This window comes from Aythya fuligula, chromosome Z (genome assembly GCF_009819795.1).
Source record: "Aythya fuligula isolate bAytFul2 chromosome Z, bAytFul2.pri, whole genome shotgun sequence".
NCBI lineage: Eukaryota > Metazoa > Chordata > Aves > Anseriformes > Anatidae > Aythya > Aythya fuligula.
The window spans coordinates 81965879-81986180 of NC_045593.1; the positions used below are offsets into that span (position 1 = coordinate 81965879).

At 38.8% G+C, this 20302-nt stretch overlaps 1 protein-coding gene across 1 annotated transcript in view; it reads left to right on the plus strand.

The window, feature by feature from the left end:
- The window catches only part of ADGRV1 (adhesion G protein-coupled receptor V1), a 286177-nt gene that overhangs the window by 195613 nt on the left and 70262 nt on the right, over positions 1 to 20302 (plus strand). Inside the window, exons 84-85 of the mRNA XM_032206748.1 lie at positions 1921 to 2037; positions 11494 to 11672. Coding sequence (XP_032062639.1) covers positions 1921 to 2037; positions 11494 to 11672 — 296 coding nt within the window. The remainder of the gene's footprint in view (positions 1 to 1920; positions 2038 to 11493; positions 11673 to 20302) is intronic.

A 20302-nucleotide genomic window follows, 5' to 3' on the forward strand; every position in this document is an offset into this window, starting at 1 on the left:
AGAGGAGGCTGAGGGGGGACCTCATCGCGGTCTACAACTTCCTCGCGAGGGGGAGTGGAGAGGCAGGTGACCTATTCTCTGTAAACACCAGTGACAGGACCCATAGGAATGGTGTTAAGCTGAGGCAGGGGAAGTTTAGGCTGGGCATCAGGAAGAGGTTCTTCACCGAGAGGGTGGTCACACACTGGAACAGGCTCTCCAGGGACGTAATCACTGCACCAAGCCTGTCTGAATTTAAGAAGCGATTGGACTGTGCACTTAGTCACATGGTCTAAACTTTTAGGTAGACCTGTGCGGTGCCAGGAGTTGGACTTGATGATCCTTATGGGTCCCTTCATACTCAGGATATTCTATGATTCTAAGATTCTATGAAAAATCATCAGTTACTGCAGGCATTCAGTAGGTAAACAAAGCTTTTCTTTATGTGAACACTGTAATTCTTTAATGAGGCCTGCTTGTAGAATTGTTTCCTCCTTAAATAAATTCACAGAAGACAAAGCTGAAACTTTCTAAGATGTGTTTTAATTTTAAGTTTTATATTGGTATTGTTCAGTAGCGTTCAGTGCAGCCAGCTTCAGTGGTGGAATACCTTTATACCTTAGACAAGGCTGCTTACTCCACAGACATGTTGCCCCTTGATATTTGGCATGTTTGTGGAAAATAATTTATAGCTTTCTGGTGAGTGTGAAATCCTGGCCAGGTTCATACTCACTTTTACCCACTGTTACCATGTTATGTGATGGGGTATAATGTTGCAGCTGCATGTCTGACAGTGTGGAAGGCAGTTAATGCCTTCTGAGTTTGCTTGGTTTTTGTTTTTGTTTGTTTGTTTGGTTGTTTTGTTTTGTTCTTGTGTGTGTGTTGTTGTTTGTTTGCTTGGGGTTTTTGAAAGCTGACAGAGCTTACAGTAGTTTTGTATGTGATAATTCTGGAGTTATACATAACAGGGTGGTGAGATATGCAATGTTATAGAAACTTCCAGGGACTGGTGTGTTGCTTTTTCTGGGCCACCTGGAAATGAGCATTATCTGAAATTTACAGCTTGGATAGATCTTACACATTCTAGAGTCAGACTCTGGAAAACTGTGGGCCTGCTTGTTCTCTCACGGTGGTGCAAAGTAAGAACAATCAGATTTGTATGTGTGTGAATCAGAGGAGATATAATGATCAGAAAAATCACAGAATCACAGAATTTTCTAGGTTGGAAGAGACCTCAAGGTCATCGAGTCCAACCTCTAACTTAACGCTAACAGTCCCCACTAAACCATTTCCCTAAGCTCTACATCTAAACGTCTTTTAAAGACCTCCAGGGATGGTGACTCCACCACTTCCCTGGGCAGCCTGTTCCAGTGCCTCACAACCCTTTCAGTGAAGAAGTTCTTCCAGATGAAGTCTAAACAGCAGTGAAAGTTTGTAAACAATATATTTGCACAACTACAATTTTCAGGGGAAAAAAAAATATATACTTGCAAAACACAACAAATTTATGATATCAGTACATTATTTTTCATACCATTCAATAAAATTTCTGTCCTTACTGAAATCAGAAGATCTCTCCTTTTTTAATGGAGGAAAATCTCCAACCTCGGTTCAAAATCTGGTGTCCAGTGTTGCATAGTAAATAGTCTGGGTAACATTAAACAAAAAAATTAAATCTCTCCGTAGTCTTTTCAGATATGGATGTAACAGATATGTGTTTTCTGCAAGAAGCGTAAAACTGGTCTTGTGGCTGACACTGCTAAAGGGTCATTTCTTTTGGATGAATATTAAATTTATTTTTCCAAGGTTCTGCTCAGCCTCTGGAACGGTAATTTAGTGTATATTTTACTTTCAAACTGAAGATAATGTCATCTTTTCCCTCATCATTATTATTAAAATAATCTTGTTTGGTTTCAATAAGTGTTTATTTTTCCCTTATAGATTTCATTCCTGGCCTCTGCTTACCTCAGTCAACATCTCTCAGAGGAAAGTTGCTCTGCCCTTGCATCTGTTACGCATTACCTTTACCTCTGCCAGTTCAGCTGGATGCTTATTCAGGTTAGTCTCATAATCCTCTTTCACCCCCCTCCCCAAAACCTCTTTAAAAGTAACCGATACTTAAACTGTGATTCTATTATTTCTTACTATCCATATGTATTTGCAATTCAATGCTACTGGGGAGGCAAAGTATTATATTTTCTTTATTCAACCTACAGTGTCAGAGCAAATATTCAAGACCTTTCCTCTAATATCCATAATAATCTCACTTTGTCCTATAGAAGTAATTGGCTCAAAACACTGACAAACTGGTTTATTGGAGTTTATTGTTTTTTTAAATGTCTCTTCTTTAGTGTTGAAACAGACTCTTAAAGTTGAAATGCAAGTATAAACTACAGTCACTTTTGGAGTCAGTAGTGATTTAGTCATTAAACCTGTATAATATGACAAGCATAGCTTCATAAGATTGCATTAAAATAAGGAATATATACATTTGTAGATACTCCCAGAATTTTGAAGTATTATACAACAGTACATGATAAAAAAAATAATTGAACTTATGTAGAAGACCATGAACAATCAAATTTGTCATGGAAAAGTATCAGTTGTAACTTAGTCAAAGTAAAACCTGTGAGGTTGTTTGGAAAACACATTATCAGATCCTCTTCTCAAAATGTACATGTAACAGTAATGCATGAATTATAAGATTTTTTTGTCTGTTATTTTGATAGGATTTCTCTATAGCACATTTATTGTATCATTTAGCATTATAGATGGAGCCATGTACATTTCTATGCCAGTTCTCTAATATGCAGGTTGTTAGATCAAACAAGGAACTGCAAATTATGGTGTATATCCAAATGCAACTTTTTCTTCTACTGATAGTCATGTGGTATCAGGCATTTTCTTGGGATTGTGTCAGGCTGACATTCACTGAGAACCCTAACAGGCTGTTTAACAGCTCCACTGTGACTAACTAACAGCAGTTTTAAAGGAGAGAAGCAAATAAATTGTCTAAAAGCACATTACAGACTTAATGGAGAAAGGGCTGAATGGGTGTTTTAGGTACTGTTTAATGTGGTGTGTGTGTTGTGGTATAGTTAGATGTGGATGTAGATGGTCTGTCATTTACGTTGCTGTTGCAATTGTTGCTAAAAATGCAGCACTATTTTGTTTAATTTGTTTGGTCCATACTGAACAGAGCTCTGAACTGCTCTGTCTCTAGTGAGGCAGTAATGCTGCTCTACTAATGCTCTTTTATTGGCCTTTTTTTTTCTTTTCCCCTGAATGTATACAGTTAGCCAGAAAAAGTATTCTCCCTACTGGAGGTTTCTTTCTGCTCACTCTGTCAATGCTGATTTTTTTCTTCTTCATCTTCTCCTTCATCTTGCTCGGTGTATGACATTCTCTTAGGTTGACTAACCTAAATTATTTTGTGACCTGTAGATACGTTTCCATCTTCTTCACAGCTCCTCATTTACTTCATTCCTAAGTCACTTCAGAGCACTTAAATGTTTCCTATTTTGGACAGGCAAATGAATGCTTTTAAATTACCACTTTACTAGGAGATCTCATGTTTGACTGCAGAGTGGCTTGATAGGACTTTATGTTCCCACTCTATGGGTGTTACATTACATTAAGTAGCAGATAATTCCCTTTTGGAATGCTTGCTCTTCCAAGGATTAATTGCATATAATGACAACAACAGCAACAACAAAAAAGCATGACAGCCGGTCATTTTTATGGCTATAGTTGAAATCTGTTGTTATTTTTTGTTGGAGTAAACTTCTGCCAGATCCTATGAACTTGGATGTGCCATTTGATTCTGTGGGACGTCAGGCTTGTATTAGTCATGAGGACTCTTCATGCAAATTTGAGGTGACAAAGGTGCTTAAGACGGAATCCTTCATTAGGTGCTGTGTGATGAGCTGACAAGCAGCCAGGAGTAAAACTCAGAATTAAGGGGAATGGCCCTTTTTCTAGGTACAGGTCTTCATCTGTTAATAATTTCTGTAGTTTGAAAGCCCCAAAAGGAAAGAAATAATCTGAAATGTAGATGAATCCAGCCCTCAGCTGCAATATACTCCTCTTGATAGGGAATAGGTCCTGAATTTATATCTCTCATAGCAGAACTAAGTGAATTAACTGCCTAGCAATTGTTTATTTTGCAGTAATATTTTTGTTGGAACTGTCCCAGCTTATAAAAATAGTTATATATTTATTGGAGCAGGAACTTCCCTAGCTGCTACTTCTTGCATCTCTTTCCCTACTGTGATTCAAGTTTGATGACTCAGATCAACAGAAGACCTTGAGTTTTCTGTGGACTGGAGCCCTCAGCTGACCTATGAGGAGACTTGGGTTTCAATACCATTCTTTGGACACAGGCTTGAACCTTGAATTTCCTTATACTGACAGTGTATTTGATCTTTATCCTGTTCTGCAGTAGAAAAACAGTGCCTTGGCCACAGGGATAGTTTGGACTAGGCAGATGGGTCAGCCTTCTTCGACACAATTTGGGAGAGGAGAGGACTGTCCTCTGAATTGTAGCAGCTATATTGGAAAAAGCTGTGGATCTAGGGGAAATCTGGACTGACGGGGAAAATCTAGATGCTACATCTGTCTGAATGGCAGGTTTAAATTCACGGGACATTTTGTATTTCTGTTATATTTCTGTGTTGCTGTTTGTATTTCTCAGCATTGTAGACTTAAAATGCACAGATCATGTGTGCAGAATTAATAATATATTTATACCCACACGGGACTTACATGATTCTGTCTGGGAAACTGTGAAAATATGAGAACAGATTCTGTATTGCTCACGCAGCCACTCTGCCATCTGCAAGGCTGCAGAGAACAGTGCATATGCCTGATCACTCTATACATATTTGCTAGTGCCAGGCTTGATCACTGCACACAGAAGTGGATAAACATGACAATCGAGTGTGGGCTGTGTGCAGATGTGTGCAACTTGCTATGAGCTGAAACATCCAGAAAATCCAGACAATATTAAGTGATGAAAAGGTGACTGAGCAACATTTCCAGGCAACAAATGTCAGTTGTAAAACCCAGACTTAATAGTAAGTTGGACCTATTCATATTCATTTTTGTAGTCCAGATCTTTCATTTTCTAGATTCCAGGACAACTTCCTTACTTTTTTGTCCTGATCTATGTATTTTCTGCATGTTGCTAGATGTAGCTAGATGCTTAAACATTATTATATCTTAATAATGGTTGCAATAACAAAACACATAGCACAGTATTCTAATTCTTCCTCCATTTTTAGCTCCTTCTAAGCTTACATTTGATATCACTGTTCATGCTACCCACACAGTTACTGCCAACATGCTTGCCAAAATGCAGGAGCAGAAAGGACCTCAGAGGCAGAAGGAAAGAAAGATCTGTCTGCAGAGGCAGAACAAAGGGCACATCAAATCGTCCTTGTCACAAGGTTGTCTGAGTGTTCCTTTTGTATTGAATTGTCTTGATTCCTGGATTTTATCTATGGATTTCATAGAATCATAGAATCAAAGAGTGAGTTTGGTTGGAAGGGACCTTAAAGGTCATCTAATGCCGACCCCCCTGCAATGGGCAGGGATGTCACCCACCAGACCAAGTTTCTCAGGATCCCATTCAACCTGGTCTTGAACAGCTCCAGGGATGGGGCAGCCACAGCTTCTCTGGGCAGCCTGGGCCTGGGCCTCACCGCCCTCTGAGTGAAAAATTTCCTTGTAACTTCTAATCTACATGTAAATCTCCCCTGTTTTACTTTTAAACCATTCCCCCTTGTCCTATCATTATCTGCTCAAACCCTCTTCAGGTACTTGAAGGCCTCGGTGATGTCTCCCTGAAGCGTTCTCTTCTTCAGCCTGAAGAGACTCAGGTATCTCAGACTTTATTCACAGAAGAGGTGCTCCAGCCCTCTGATCAACTTTGTGGTCCTTCTCTGGACCTGCTCCAACAGCCCCACACCTGTCTTGTGCTGGGAGCCCCAGACCTGGATGCAGTACTCCAGGTGAGACCAGGGCAGAGCAGAGGGGTGCAGTCACCTCCCTCGTCATGCTGGCCACTCCTCTGTTGATGCAGCCCAGGATGCAGCTGGCCTTCTGGGCTGCAAGCACACACTGCTGGCTCATGTTAAGGTTTTTGTCCACCAGAACCCCCAAGTCCTTATCTGCAGGGCTGTCTCTCAGTGATTTCTTCTCCCAGTCTGCACTCCTGTCTGGGATTGCCCTGACCCAGGTGCAGCACCTTGCACTTGGACTTGTTGAGCCCCATTAGGTTCACATGGTCCCACTCCTCAAGCTTGTCCAGGTCCCTTTGGATGTCAACCCACATCAGCCAGTTCCATTTTATGACCAAAGACAGTTTCTGTAGGTTGTATGATGTTAATGACATTACTCAGTCTTTCAAGGATGAGGCAGTCTTGACTGCAGAAGGAAAGGTAAGCAAGGTGTAAAATACACTTAGTGTCCACAGCATGAATTTAACCTGAAATATTTGCCTCGTACTAATGCTGAAATTCAGAAGACTTGCTTCTTACAAATGTCTCCACATACAAATGGATGATGCTACAGCATAAGCCTGTATGTTCAAATTCAGTCTGTGCTTTTATCTTAGGGGGACAAATTAAGGGTGCCTTTCAGTGTGCTGTTGTTCTTGTGACAATCATTTTTCAGGAAACATGACTCTCAGCATTTTCTAACTTGTTAAAAAAAAAAAAAAAAAGAGTGCAATAATGGTAAAAACTGTCTTTTGAGGAGAGAATGAAATTTATGTAGTCTTCAGCTGTGATTTCTGACACAGAGAAAGATTATGGTAAAAGGCAGACTCTGTTCTGTTTTGATCCATTGTAAAAGTGGAGTAAGCAGAGAAAGTGGCAATTCAATAAGCAAAGTAAACTGGAGTGAATGTCATGAGCTTGACATCACCCATACCTGAATAGAATCCTTGTCCTTTGTGGATTTTTAATGGCAACATATGGTAACCTAAAGGTGTTGTTTGTTTGCTTTTTTATATATAAGTTTGTTGCAGACTTGTACAACAAGTACTTATTTTACAATAAGTTTAATTTTTTTTTTGGAGTATGATTAATGGGCTGCTTAACAGCTTACAAAAAGGAATTACACAAAAACATGCAGCCACTCTTAAAATTAAAGCTGTGGCTATTCATAAAAAGAAGGATGTAGGGAAATAGAAGCTTTCCCATTGAGCTGGGAAAACTTATTTAAAATCTTGCAGCTAATGTTTACCTGAAATCCACAGGTATCACTAAAGATAAATGAACGAACAAAGAAAAAAAAAGCGTTCGAGTTTCAGGAAGGTGATTTCAATTGATTACCTCATTCAAAAAGAAAAAAAGGTTCACTGACCTTAGTATTGTTTTGTTAGAGTGCTATTTGAATATGTATTTGTTTTGTATCCTACATCAGGACAATAACAACTTGTACGTTTGTTCTCCCACCTGAGCAGCCGAGAAGTAGACTGTACATTTCATTCTTCTGTAGGACTGGTTATTGTTGCAGCATGGCAACAGGAAAGGATTTGCTAAAATTAGCACCGGTATTTGTATTTCATTGGTTCAATTTTGGAACTTCAAAAGGTTGAAGACAAGAACTTACAATTATCAAGATAGAAATGTCACTGCACAGGAAACAGCAAACAAACCCAAACTCCCTTACATCTTTGCTGGAGTACTAGCATTAACGTGTTTTCTGTGACAAATGAGGTGAGACAGGTAAATACGACTAAACAAACATGGAGCAAGGACATTAAGTATGGTTTCTTAGAAAGCAATCTGAGTTGCATGGCCGAGAACAATGCTCTCCGGGTAGTCAGAAATAGCAGAACCAACAATCCCGGAGCATAATGGCATAGATGGGTTGAAGGATTCGCTGTCTGGAAACACTCAGTGTGAAGCACAGCCTAGTCACAATTACAGAGACATGTAATTTGAGCATTTCTTCACTCATGTTTCATGTTTCACTGCACAGCTAACATCCATCCATTTCTTTTGAGAATAGGGATGTTTGTTAGAAGAAGGTGACAAATAAAATCTTGAATTCAAGTTCTCAATTCCATGTAAAAGTAAAAAAAATGCATTGTAAGAGAACAGCCAGTACGTAGGAAAAATATTTTCACAAACTTTGTGTGGATATTTTTCCCCAAATTTTCATCTGTTCAATATTTTATTCCTATGAATGTCCTATGAATAGGATTTATATTTATTTATTTATTTATTTATTTATTTATTTTCTGTGCTATGTTGCACAGGAAAGTTACAATTATTCAGTAGGTTTTTTCCTGTGTTCTTTCAAGGAAAACAAAATTTGCCTTTGTTCACATGGCACCGGTCACCAAATGACAAAAACATATGTCATAATAATTACTATATTATTAATATCACTGCATACACCAGGCATACAAAATGTCAGTCTTTAGGGAAGCATTCAAAAATGCTTACTAAACTAACGATTTTTTTTGAAAACAAGTTGTTAGCAAATGTAATGTGCTTTATGATTCATGATAGAAAGTATTGTATGCTCATGCTATATAAATCACAGAAAAACCCCTATAATAAAAATTGACTGCTGAGACTTCCATAAGCAATCCACAAAGCAGTAATTAAGTACTTGATTGTAAAAATTCAGCCAGCCTGAACGACGTGTTAGACAAACTGTTGGCTGAGGGAAACCTGCAAAATTTCACAAACAAATATTTGTTTTTCTTTGCAATTTTCTTGTCTCTGAATATGGGAATCACCTATCCTAGCAATAGACAGCTGCAAGTTAAGAACATAAATCAACATTATTATATGAAATTCCTGTGTAGTCAGTAGAGAGGTATGAGTATGATTGGGTAAGGATCACTGGGTGCCTGAAGAAGTCTGTCCTCTCTGCTCTGAATATTAAGAGACCCTCGAGGCACAACTTTGAATTAGATGCACTTTAGCTAGAAAAAGGTAAAAGTAATCCTTTATTTATCACATATAGAAGGCTAAGAAATAATTTTATAACAAACACAGCTGTAGCTGGTACAGCTTGTAGCTTAAATAGGTTTGAGGTAGAGGGGGTGAAGAAATGTTTTGCAAAACATTCTGATCATGGATGGCTTGGTTCTTTATTAGAAAAAAGTAACATGCAAATGTGCATAACCAAAAACATACCACATTGGAAAATGTTTCTTCTATTAACTTCTTATGACAAAAGCAAAAATCCAAGTAAAACTCTGAATATTTAGTTCTGCTTGAGTGGTTTCCATACTTATACGACCAGTTATTTCAAGAGATGTTAGCTATTCCACTTTTTTCATTTTGATTCATACATGTTTTTAAGTTCTTGTTTATGCTGCTTGATGAGGAGTTAATTATAAGAAGATGAAGAATATTGTAAAGATGCATATGAGTTTACATTCATTCATTCATTCATTCATTATTTATTTATTTATTTATTTTCCCTCAGACTTTAATACTAATAGTGCACAGAATCACAGAACCACCAAAGTTGCAGGAGTATCTTAAAATTCACCTGCTCATGCAGTCAGCTAAAGCAGGTTGACCAGGACCATGTCCAGGAAGCTTTTGAGTATCTCCAGAGAAGTAGACTCCACAATATTTCTAGGCAACTTGGGCAACTCTTTGACCACCATCACACAGTAAAAAAAGTATTTTCTTGTATTCACATGGAATTTCATGTACGCGAACTTGTGCTCATTGCCTGTTGTCCTGCCACCAGGCACCACTGAGAAGAGTTTGGTTCCTTCTTCATCACTTTCTCCCTTCAGGTATTTATAGACGTTGATGAGATTCCCCTGAGCCTCTTCTTTTCTGGTCACAGAGTCACAGAATCACAGAACTGTAGGGGTTGGAAGGGACCTCGAAAGATCATCGGGTCAAACCCCCCTGCCAAAGCAGGTTCCTCAGAGCAGGCTGCCCAGGTAGGCATCCAGACAGGCCTGGAATATCTCCAGAGGAGGAGACTCCACAACCACTGTATGCAGCCTGTCCCAGTGCTCTGTCACCCTCACCATGAAGAAGTTCTTTCACATGTCAGTGCAGAACTTACTGTGCTCTAACTTGCAGCCATTGCCCCTTGTCCTATCACCACAAACCACTGAGAAGGGGTTGGCTACATCTTTCTGTCCCCCACCCCTCAGATATTTATATACATTGAGGAGATCCCCTCTCAGTCTTCTTTTCTCCAGGCTGAACAGACCCAGGTCTCTCAGCCTTTCCTCACAGGGAAGATGCTCCAGGCCCTGTATCATCTTTGTAGCCCTCTGCTGGGCTCTTTCCAGGAAATCCCTGTCTTTCTTATACCGGGGAGCCCAGAACTGGACACAGTACTCCAGGTGAGGCCTGACCAGGGCAGAGTAGAGGGGGAGAGCAGTCCTAGCTCTCTCAGCCTCTCCTCATAGGAGAGGTGCTCCTTTCCAGTTCTTTGATCATCGTGGTGGATGCCTGTTGGACTCTCTCCAGTACTTCCAGGTCTATCTTCTACTGGGAGCCCAGATCTGGACCCAGCACTCCAGATGTGGCCTTTTCTCATTATTCTCCCCTTCCTATTCATTTACACAACCAGTCTATCCAAATCTGTATATATTGTTGCTCGAGAAACTCTGTCTTCCTCAGCGCAATCAGACTAGTCGACTATTTCATGTTCAGAGCAGCAAGAAACACAAGAAGGCTGTCTCTTTCATCTTGGGTAGAGAAGAACAGAAACAGTGATTCAAGGAGATAAAAACTTGTGAGTTTATTCTAATGAAACTGCTATCATTCTCCTTCAGAAAAGTAGAATGGAACAAAACCAGCATATCACGTGGGCAGAAATAAACTTCATTAGCTATCAGATCAACTATTTTTGGTCTCAGCATAATTGCGTGCACAAAGACTTTGTGTCTTTGTGTCTGGCTAATAATTCTGTTGTCTGATCAGGGCCTGTGACGTGAATGCCTCCACTGCTGTGTTACATTAAAATTTTGGTTGCAATGGTATTCCTACATTCATACCATACATAGAAATTTTGAAGGAGGCTAGTGCTTTTCCTACAAAAATTCATATACAACTGAAAAATAGCATTAAAAACTTTTAATACAGATCAGATTTAGCAATATTATATCACAGCATAGAAATCCAAGAAGGTTACACAGCAAAAATAGTGTTACTATTAAAAAAATAGTAAAAATAGTGTTACTATAGTGTAACTAATAGTGTAATAGTGTATAGTGTAACTAATGGTTACACAACAAAAATAGTGTTTTCTTCTAGAGTGTCCCTTCCTCTCTTATAGTCTAATTGCAAGTGTAACAATTACATAATTAAGCATACTTTTTTATAATCAGTCTCAGTTACTTAGAAGAAGAAAATGAAAGTGAAATATGTTGAAAAATGTTTATGTTGGGACATATATTGGGCATATGCTGGGACAGAAGTACACTGTATGACATTCAGAATGATTTAGTCTTTGGGATAGCTAATCATGCACTAAGTCTACTGATTACTATTCTGCATTATTTTTCAGGCTGTTAATTTCTGGTACGTCCTGGTGATGAACGATGAACACACAGAGAGGCGCTATCTGCTTTACTTCCTTTTGAGCTGGGGGCTTCCAGCTTTTATTGTCATCCTGCTTTTGATTATTCTGAGAGGAATCTATCATCACAGCACAGCCCAGATTTATGGCCTGGTCTACAGTGATCTGTAAGTTTCCCTTCAAATATCCATGAACTACCTATAGCACTTTTTTGGTTATTTGTAATTTGCTTGCACGTAGACATGTCACCTGTGCTGCACCTTCCATACAATTCCAGTTTCTCCACAGTTTCATCCTGAGCATTGTGGAGCCAGCTTGGGCTCGTCTGCCTTGTTGGTAAATTATTTATTATTTTCTGAGATGATGCAGTTCCAGGGTGAAGGATAGAGATAGCCACTGCTGCAGAAATGAGCAGAAGAGTGTGTTCTTTTTCCATTTCATTTCTGTGTTTTAAAAAGCAAAAACAAACCCAAAGAAACCTTCAACCCTCTTGACTTAGATTATTAAAAATGTTCTCTGCTAAGCAATGTTACTATATTAACATGTCAGATATATTTCCTGAAGTGTTTCTCTTGGAATATTGAACATGTTCTATTCCAAACTGTTCTCAACCTAAACATCGCTGTAATGCCAATAATTAATACAACCCTTTCAGTGCTATATATAACCACAGAAAACTGTGCTAATTAACAAAATGCATCTTCATAGAACTTGAGACATTTAAGTGGAAAGATACATAGATAAACATCTATGTTATTTTTTATCCTCTCTACCTCTTTTACCGTGGCGCCTTTTCTGGCAAAGTTAATCTATGATAATAGCTATTCTAGGATATGAGGCTATTATGCTTGCTTACTTTGTGCCTTAATTACATGCTCCTTGTGCAGCAGAAAAGTAAACACACAGCTTCTATTTAAATTAATATAAGAACATACAACTTCTTTTTATGAGCACTTCTTATGGGTGTGCTTGCAGAGCAGGCCCAAAACAGGAGAACATCCATCTGTCTTCCATAAAGGAGTAGGATACCGTGTGCATCATTCCATTACAACAGAGAAAAATTCAATGCACTCTTTTTTTTTTTTTTTTTTTTTTTTCTCCTGGAGAAAGGGAATTACTGTGTTTACTGTGAGTAGATATTTGAATTCAGTATATTTGTGTTTGTATGTGCATTTATAAATGCTACCTGCATTGACGTATTTGTACAAGTGCTTATCCCTGCAAGATATCCCTGACCTATATCAGGCAAGGTTTGCTGCCACATTAAGAGACACCAGCTCTCGACCTGGGAGAGTATCCAAGGTCCACAACAGCAAACCATTTCTAATGTTCATGCTACATGAGTGATTGCTGCATCAACTATGTACCATGCAATACGTGCAGATGTGTCTCCACAGAACATGGTGAACAATATAGTATTATACATTTCTCCATGGTAAAATGTTTCTCTGTACGTCGTAAACACAAGAAATGTGTTTAATCAAGTCTTCTGATTGCAATCAGACAGTGGGCTAATGGTATCATTATGCAGTGAAACACAGTTTTACATTTTTTTGTTTTGTTTTGTTTTGTTTTGTCTCAGGATTTTTAGGAAAAATCCTTAGTTGTGATAAAAATATTAACTAGTGGAAAATTACTAATTCCAACTCACACTCCTAAATTAAATCTAAAACTCTTCCTGCATCCTTTTAGAGTGGGCAAATGCCAGAAATCATGCTAAGCTAAGTGAGTGTGCAGTTCATTCCAGCTCAGTCATTATGAACACTGTAAGGAGATAACTGCAAGGATTTTCATAAATAGCATCAGTGCTAAATCCTAACTTGAAGAGCACTCGAAAACTTTCTCATGATTATACAAAGAGGACTTTCAAAGCAAGAATACAGGAAAGAGGATTGAACTACACCACTTAGTTTGTTTTCTCTGAACCAGAATGTAGTAGTGGAAAAAGTAACTAAGAGATTTCCAAAGTCAAGGTCATTGCAAAATAACTTCAGAATCAGCCTGAGAAATAGTTTGAGAATAATGGTTTGCTACTAAGATTCTCATTTCACATAAGAGTTGGAAGACAGGTTAAAGTAATAAAAGTGCTGAAGCCTGTTTTTGTAGCTCTCCCTGTGATCACTCCTTCAGGAAACTCATTTTTGCATTACAGTGGCGTCTGACTGTTTTGTTCCTAGCCAGAATGCCATGGGCACAATTAATAGCTGAAATTAAAAGCTGAAACTTATGCTGAAAGAACCTTTTTATATGCTTGCACTTAATAAAAAGATTTGAGCTGTGTTAGATTTTGTACTTCAAAAGAAGTGTTACTCTTTAGATATGACAAATTTTACACAAAATATACATTTTGTACAACATCTTGTAATGCCCATAACATGTTACTGTGTAAAACCAACAGTCTGTCATCATGATAACAGTAGTATAGAGACAGTGATTATCTTCATAATTGCCTGAGTTTATATGTGGTATGAACACTGCAGTCTTTGGCATTACAAGAAATGTTAGGGTACTGGTAAATTTTTCCATATCACGATTCACCAAGTAGCATGATGTTTTTGGACAGTATTTCAGTGATGCATGAAAAAAGGGCTCTTGTATTCCTCCTTTTGCTAATTATCCTGTTGCTCATCTGTTACCATATCATTGCCATTTTGCAAGGGTTTACCTAGAGCAGAGTCTGCAGTGCAGACCAATATTGTGGACACCAAGATCTTCCCTGCTCAGCTTCTGGTACCTGGAGTCCATGATTTTGCCCCAACTCTTCCTTGTCCCACTCCAAAGGTGCTGGCAGTCGAAGATGTCTGTCCAGCAGTGCTCTCCCGCCAATGCACTGGAAGGAGGTTTGTGCTCTGAGACAGAATCACAGAATCACAGAATTTCTAGTTTGGAAGAGACCTCAAGATCATCGAGTCCAACCTCTGACCTAACACTAACAGTCCCCACTAAGCCATATCCCTAAGAGCTGAGCAGTTCCAGGTTACAGGCTGCTTCTGTGTGGTGTAAGTGAACACAATACATTTTGTATTTGTACATGGGATTGAAGAATCACAGCAAAATTGCTCAGGAAATAGTTGGCAAAAATTAAGAATTGGTTGTGAAATTATGGAGAGGTGAAAGGCAATTTGAGTAGGACTGAAGAGGTTGCTGATGAGAGGGATATTGACATAAGTCAAATGAAATGAAATTGCTCTGGACTGAGATGGCTGCTTGCCTCAAGTGGGTTTGAATGGTGGGAAAGCAATCTATCTGCATATCTGTAATGCAAAATAGGGAGATTCTAGGAATTTTTGATGCAATACCTTTACTAAGGAAAGTAGTAAGATTTGGTCCCTTCAAAAGAAATATGCATTGGTTCTCATGTCTTTTTTTAGAAAGAATAACAAGTTATTTCACAGCTGGGTGTCTATAACTGCCCCTTTGCATAACTTCTTTGTGTAATAACCATTTGCTTAATGACATCATTGCACTTCAAATTCTCTGTGTGCAGCTGACTTGTCTTTGAACACAAGAGAAACGTGGGAGACGGGGCCTACATATGCATTTACCATCTATCCTGTTTTTTACTTTTAAAGTTCTCATTGAAGGCTTGCATCATGGTTTCTCAACATTTGGAAATGAAATCTCTAATGTAGAATTTCAAGTATATTGTCTACTTTGGTCTCTAGTAACCGTATTCTAAAAATATATCAATGCTTAAGAATTGCTTTGATGGCTGAGACATTAATGTTTTTTGGTGATAAGAGGCAGATTATTGAGAAAGATGTCAGATCATTTCATCGGGCTAGTAACTGAAATTGGAATTAAGCTCTGAATTAGGTGGTTTAATACCTCTTAAAAAAAGTTCATCATTCTTCTATATCTTTGAGTCTTTATGTTGTACATGTAATTTTTCAATCCCTGCTTGAATTTTCTGCAATCTCTGTCTAAAATATTTTCCAATGACATAAATATCCACTTAGGTACACACTGTTCTAAAAAGTATTTCCTCTTGCCATTTCTTATTACATTGGAGTTCACTGTGACTTTGTGTTATGACACAAGGACAGAACTCAAGTCCCAAATAACCTTTTCTATTCCATTAAAAAAAATATTTTTCTCATTTGCCACTTGATTTTAAAGGTTAAAAACCAAAACCAAAATCTTTTTCTGCACTGGGATCTTTAATGCCCTTACACCTTCATCACCCTTCTTTCAAATATATTTTTTTTTCTTATGAAATAAGAAAAACCCAAATCAGTAGAAATGTGTAATTCCCTGTTAAGTAAGGAATTGGGAGCAGATGAAATAATAAATCATTTTGTTGCTTTATACCATTGTCCTGTCAGACAGCTATCTTCTCTGAAGTGTATGCACACAGATGCTACACTTGGGCTGCCAATGCGTGTGTAAATTCCTCCTCTGTCTATAGTTTGGCTTTATGAATTTAAAAAAAAATGAATAAATTCAAAGCAAAACAGAAGTCAAACTGTTCCTCTCGTGCCTGTTTTCCCCTAGGAATCTGTACCTAGGTGTGTGCTATCCACACCTATGTCCCTGATGAGCGAGTTCCCTCTCAATATCCAGATGAGTTCACAAAAAGTTCAGCTTTAAGTCAAATTCCAAAGCTCAGTGTGAAACGTCAGAAAGCTCAAAATTTGCTGTTGTCCTGGTACATGCTGCTAGCTCGTCATGGCCTTATTTCTAGAACAGCTTTTAGCTAATGTTCGCAAGACAGGCTTAATTTTAACAACACGTTTAATCTGAGTAGTTTATTTCTAATAGCCCTCATAAAGTACAAAGACACAGTTCACCTGGTATGGTGGGAAACATATGGAAGCAAATTGGAATTATAGACATAGGCAGAACGTGCAATGGAAAGGCAGAGAAAGAAATCTGAAGAATTATGTAAAATCTAGCTCCCAATTTCATCCTAGTGTCACTGGTCGTTACTCTGAAGAAAAATGTCAGTCGTATTTGCTTTGTATGTGTCTTTGATTGCTTCACAGGGGATTTACCAGTTCTGGAAACAATGCAGGTACAGTTATAAAACCTCAAACTGACAAATGACTTGAGGCTAGCAACAACTTGGTCATCTTTTATGTAGGAAGCTGGGTTTGGGTTCATGATACCTTATAGCTCTGTTACGCTTTAAAAAAACAAAAAAAAAAAAAACAAAAAAAAACAAAAAAAAAAAAAAAAACAAACAAAAAAACAGGAAAAGGACTTCTGATATGGGCATACTACCAATATGATGGCTTTCTGTTCTCTCATATAACCCTGAAACTTTAATTGTCTACACTGCAGAGACATACAAATTTCAACCCCCTTTGAAGTCAGTGGAACCTCACACGTTTATAGGGCTCTGTCTTAACTCAAGTTTTTTTGAGAACAGAGGCCAGAATTACTTAATTATCTGTATCAGTTTTTGTTCGCAGATCAGTGTAAATGTTAATTATGTCACATTCATTGGACTTGTTCCCAAGAAATTTTCCAGAGGTATAACATGCTAGAAAAATATGCACCACTTTTAAGTTGGCAAGAATCACAGGTTAGTGGAGTTTGAACTTTTGATGCACTTGGGTGGTTAAAGGTCTTACCTACAATAACATTAAAATATGTTTTCATAAATGGAAGAATTACTCTTGTGCATAAGTGTGTTGCAGCTCTAAGGTTTGAATCTGACCAAACCTTCTGCTTAAAACTCCTCCAAGGCCTCTTTTTATGACAGTATAAACTAAAACAAGTAGCACTTGAAATGGAGAAAATTGGAAGTGATTAGATATGACAGAATAGAAATTTAAAATATTGCAAACAAATATCTCCCTGCCCATGTCCTTGTGGAAACTGGTCGAGCTGGTTTCCAAGCACACTTTTAGTCAAGCTTTAGTCTATCTTTTTGTCTTGAAGCAAACTGTATAGTTTCCTTTGTTTCCCTGTTTCCCAAGATGTGTTTTTGTTTGTTTGTTTGTTTGTTTGTTTCTTGTTTTCAGTCGTTTCTGACATTTGGGTGCCTGTTCCTTGCACTCTTATGAGCTCTTTTCCCTCTGCCAATCCCTTCAGTTTCTGGACTTGTCTCCCTTTTTTTTGTTTGTTTGTTTGTTTGTTTTTTGCATGATCTATATTTCAAGGCAAGAATGAGCTCCCCTTTACATCGGGAGCTTCCACCTAATTCATTCATTTTCCTCTTTAAAATCTTTAAAATTATAGAAGCAACTTGTATTTGGTTTCAGTGATAGCAATGATAGCATAGATAGAATAGGACTGGGCAGAATTTTTTCCAGCAAGGTCACTAAATCTGTGTCTGCGACCACATACAGGGACGGGGGAACACGAGGCTACAGAGAACTGGAAATTATGAACTTTTTTTCTGTGACTAAGAGAGTAACTCTTCCTGTTACTCACACTGCTGTTTCTCTGAATCAAGATTTTGACTGAGGCACAGGGTACGTAATAATGTCTAGGAGCCACAGCCAGCATTGTTTGGAAAAGATACTTCACTAAAAATGAGCTCCAGCACCGGACGTATGTGTCCTCCTGCAGGAATGGGTCATGGGCACTTTGTTATCTTCAGGGCAGGAGTCAAACCTGAACTTCAAACAAGACGAGCGGCACAGTTGCTTTCTGCATGCTCAGTTCTTTGGATGAGTCATGCTGTTGGGTTGAAGCCCAAATGTGATAAAACAGACGCCTAAAGACAACCAATGTTCTGAGGTATTGTCTTAATTATTGGTTTGTTTAACATCGATATGTAAAGCACTGGACAGTGCACAAAAGCACTGTACATTTATTTCCAGAGACACTCTCACGTGGTAAAGCACTTCGTTAGGGAGCATAGTGAAGGCTTGAAAGAAGCACAAAGCTGTGAATGATTATGCCCTGCTTGTAAATGTGGTGTTATGGAAAATGCATAGAAGTTGCAAGTGGTGAGAAATATTTACTTAAAAGTATTGCCAAGGCTGGAAGCTTGAGTGGCAAGGCCCATCAAAGATTTATTTAGTTTTAACTCATAGGGATAGGTGGAGGAGTGAGGGGCAGTCAAGGCTCAGGCCTCAACTTGAACAAAAAAGTAAGATTTAATAGCTCGTAATGCCTTGTGTTAGTACCTATCCATTGAGGTTCACTTGTTTTGATGCTGTTTTAAGGATAAAATCTTCCTGAAGCACCTTTCCAGACGCTCCTCTTTGTGGAGTTTTCTCCCAAAGGCTGCAGCCCCCAGAGCTGCCTGCACTTAACAAGAAAGACCCCGTAAACATTAATTATTTGTTATGGATGAAGTCATACCTTCTCTCTAACCTAACGCATGCCAGGCTGGTGCATGGTTGTTTAACCCAGGCAGCCAAAGGGCTGGAAGCCTTGCTGAGCCTCACCAAGGTGCATTCATTACCCTTGCATTGCTGGCACGCGGCCTGGGCACAGGTCTCTGGCTTAGCAGCTGTTCCCTGAAACGGAGCTCTGCTTTCTTAATCCCAGGCACTAGTGCCACTCCCAGTAAAAGGAATTTTTTAGCTTGAGTGAGTTAATTCCTGGCCAAGTATTTGGATGAAGTCTCTTTTATTATTGCTTCAAAAGCACTGAATGCAGTCCTCATTCTTAAGAACAAAATGTTTGAAACACAAGACTTTTACTCGCAGGAATAAGGCAACAGCTAGGAGAAGAATTCAGTGTTTGCAGCTGAACTGTTAGAAGTGCTAAAAGAGGTTTGTATGATGAATGGATGTGTAATTCCCAACCCCAGTGCCTGTTCATTGTTTGATATTCCATACGGACTTGTGTCTCCCTGCATGGTCCTCTCCCTCCAGGTCATGCATCCTGCTATCCCACCAACTTCTGTTTCCTCCTCCTTTCTGCCCAGTTCACTGGAACAACATCCAGGATCTTTTGCAAACCTCTACTGCTAGAGCTCAGCGCAGAACGGTGCTTTGGCATCCAGATGTGAAGCCAAACGCTGCGTGAGCTACTCAGCTGAAGCAGTGAGGCAAAAAACATGTATATTTCACTGGCTGGGATCTCACCGTTCACTGTTTGCCCTTCTCGGCAGGGTAAATTAGACCATACTGAGCTGTGTGCTACTGTATGAGAAATATGAGAAATGTTTCTAATGAACCAGAGCTGCTGGGTTTATGTCTTCATTGCAGCACGACAGAGACATTCCCATATACATATAATATTATATATAAAATTACCTACTTGCGTGACCTACAGAAACAGTTAAAAAAGAAAGAAATCTATCCTTTTTGTGCACTTCTGTTTTATTTTATTTACCCCCACCCTTCATTATTTCCAATGAAGCTGCCTAGGGTGCAGCCAACTGCTATGGATTATCTAAAAATAATTCATAAATGCACTGTCTTTAATTACCTTTTTATTTATCTCTCATTACAAGCATATGTTTTTGGTGGAGGAAGATAGTTTGGGGGGAGGGGGAGTGCAAGGGGCTGAGTGCTTTTTATATCTTGGCAAATATTTACTGTTAATGTTAAGCAAATGTTAGCACATCGGAAAGAAGGGTAATTGCAGTGTTGTGCTTTTAAAGCCCTACAATACAGGAGGAATTGCGGACGATTTTAGCAATGGAATTTTGAAAAGAGAGTAGAAAGAAATATTTGTTACTTCTTGGTGGCAAAATTCTCGACCACTGTTAAGAGTCTGACAAATCAACATCATTTTAGAGGATTGTGAGGAGAGGTTGCTGCAGGGGAAAGCTGCACCCACAGGTGGCTGTGGGGCCTGATCCTTCACACAGCACTTTTTTACCTGAGCAAAACTCCAGAGACTTCTCTGAAGCCTGCGTACACTATGACGAAGGTAACACAGAGTG